Source organism: Eurypyga helias, unplaced genomic scaffold (assembly GCF_000690775.1).
Source record: "Eurypyga helias isolate BGI_N326 unplaced genomic scaffold, ASM69077v1 scaffold27956, whole genome shotgun sequence".
Classification (NCBI taxonomy): domain Eukaryota; kingdom Metazoa; phylum Chordata; class Aves; order Eurypygiformes; family Eurypygidae; genus Eurypyga; species Eurypyga helias.
Window position 1 is genome coordinate 1181 of NW_010257676.1, and position 2295 is coordinate 3475.

The 2295-nt window shown below is 58.3% G+C and overlaps 1 protein-coding gene across 1 annotated transcript in view; it reads right to left on the reverse strand.

Moving 5' to 3' along the window:
* The window catches only part of RASSF7 (Ras association (RalGDS/AF-6) domain family (N-terminal) member 7), a gene marked incomplete at its 3' end in the record, with an annotated part of 2248 nt that extends 505 nt beyond the window's left edge, over positions 1-1743 (reverse strand). Inside the window, exons 1-2 of the mRNA XM_010154108.1 lie at positions 1629-1743; positions 549-1441 (exon numbers count right to left, since the gene is read on the reverse strand). Of these exons, the coding sequence (XP_010152410.1) occupies positions 549-1441; positions 1629-1743 (1008 nt within the window). The remainder of the gene's footprint in view (positions 1-548; positions 1442-1628) is intronic.
* Positions 1744-2295: the final 552 nt, after the last annotated feature.

Genomic DNA, 2295 nt, shown 5'->3' on the forward strand with positions numbered 1-2295 from the left:
AGGGCAGGCATCACGCAGTGCCTGGACCCCCGATGCTGCGGAGGGCTGGGATGTGAGTTGGGACGCATCACAGCTTAGCCCCACAGCTGCCATCGCCACGGAGTGCATCCCCCTGCAATGAACCCGAGCCCCTGCACAACTCGCATGGGCAAAAGGCTTTGTGCATAGGCACCATGGGGACTCATGCTATCCCCCTCCGCAGCTCCTTTATCCAAGATGACAATGACCCTTGTGCCAACGCCACGGACCATTTGCTCCAGCACCACTGTCTGTGCTAGAGTGGGGTGATGCTCTGCTCCCCATGCGCCAGCCAGCAGGAGCCCCAGCCCACAGGCGGCTTGCACAAAAAGCGATGGGTGCAAGACCTTGCACCGGCTGGGTAAGAGCAGTGGTGTCCCCCTGACAGCAGTCACAGCCACCTCCTTGCACCCAGCCTCACGCTCACTGGCCAGGTGGGACAGGACCAACCCCAATCCACCCGGGGGTCCCATGCTGCTAAAAAGCTGGTCCCATCATCCCATGGGCCCAGTCAACCTGATCCTACCTACCTGCAGGTTTCTTTCAGCTTCCTCCAGGGCCTTCTCCACACTGGCCAGGTTGCTCTCCAGCTGAGTGCCTTGCTTGACCTTGGCCTCCAGGTCCCTTTTCATCTTGGCAGCAATGTCCTCCAGGTCTGTGGGGCTGGGCACAGGTGTCTCCTTCCCCCTCTTGGCCCTCTCAGCCATCTCCCACTGGATCTCCTCCTGCAGGGCTTCGGTCCGGGCACTCAGCTCATAGATCCTCTGGGTGTACTCCTCCAGGCTGGCCCGCAGACTCCTCACCCGCTCCTGTCGCTCCCGCTCACACTCCTTCTCCAGCCGGAGCTCGCTCTGCCAAAACTCCTCCTCACCCAGCTCTGTCTCGTTCCTCCGCACCAGGTGCTCCAGGTAGAGGATCTCATCCTCCTGACCGATGAGCCGGCCACGCTCCCAGAGCCGTAGGTCCATCTCCAGGGTGTCCCCGTGCGCCTCCAAGGAATGCAGCTGCTCCTGCTGCCGCAACACCCTCCTAAACAGCTCCTCCTTGGAGGGCTGGACAATCCCACCACCCTCCAAGTCCATCCCTTCCCGCACTTGGTGTCTCCAGCAGCTCATGGCAAACGGGTCGCTGGAGCCTATAGGGCCCAAGTTGAAGGTCATGGATTTTTTTGGCTCCCGGGAACGGGATGCATCTGTGCCAGCAGGCCTAGGCTTGATGGGCAAGCTGGCCCGGATGAACGTCCTCTCAGGGGCTGGGGGAACACCCTCCGAGGAGGGCCGCTCAGCCACACTGGGGCCTGTCCGCCGCAGGATGAACTGCACATCGTTGGCATACTGCCCACACTTCGCCAGCGACTCCAAGGGGCATTCCAGAGGCAGCAGCTGCCGCTCCTTCTCCCGCAGCTTCTGCACCAGCACGTAAAATGCCAGGAGAAGGTACGCATGTCAGATGGGGAAAGCCATGGCCAGCAGTGGTGTGCCAAGGGTGCTGTCCCTCGGGCAGCACCTGCTGACATCCCCACCACCCCAGAGCAGGACCCCCATCCACACAAAGCTCTTCCCATTCCCTGCAGATGCCTCCACCCACAAAGGGGCATTCCCCAGCAGACAGAGACGGCTCACCGATGGCCCGTGCCAAAGCGATGACCACTTCTTGGCAGGTGGTTTGCTCCGAGACGCCGCAGACGACCCTCTGGATCCCGTCCACCCAGACCTTCAGCTCCATACCCAAGGTTGCCGGGCCTCAGGCGCGCTGGGTCATCACAGGATGGACTGCCTGCAGGAAGAAGAGAAGCCAGGTTTCCACCCCAAGCTGCTAATGAGGAATACAAGACGCTTTTGAGGGTAGCAACATTAAATAATCTTTAATGCCAGCATCCTATAAGGTGCATCCTAAGCCAAGCAGTTACTCACTGCTGCCCTCCATCCATCTCTGCAGTTCTCCCTGCAGAGATTGCATTTTTGTTGATATTATTAAAACACTGATGTTCATCTAAAAAAACTCTCACAAACCCAAAACGCCCAACCAACTTCTTTTTCTTTTTTGCTCATGTCTGGAGAGCGGGTCTGAATCTTCCCGTGGTGGGAAACGATGGGGTTTGTACGCCTGCATGTTGCCCAGAAGATGATGCCCAGGTTATTTCCGCAGTGAGTGCAAGACTTCTAATGGGTTTGCTGGATTTCACTGTGATTTCTCAAGCAATTTGGCAGCGTGACACCAGGGAATTTTCCAAACAATGTTGGAAATGGTGAAGAAACTGCTGGCTGCCCACCCTTG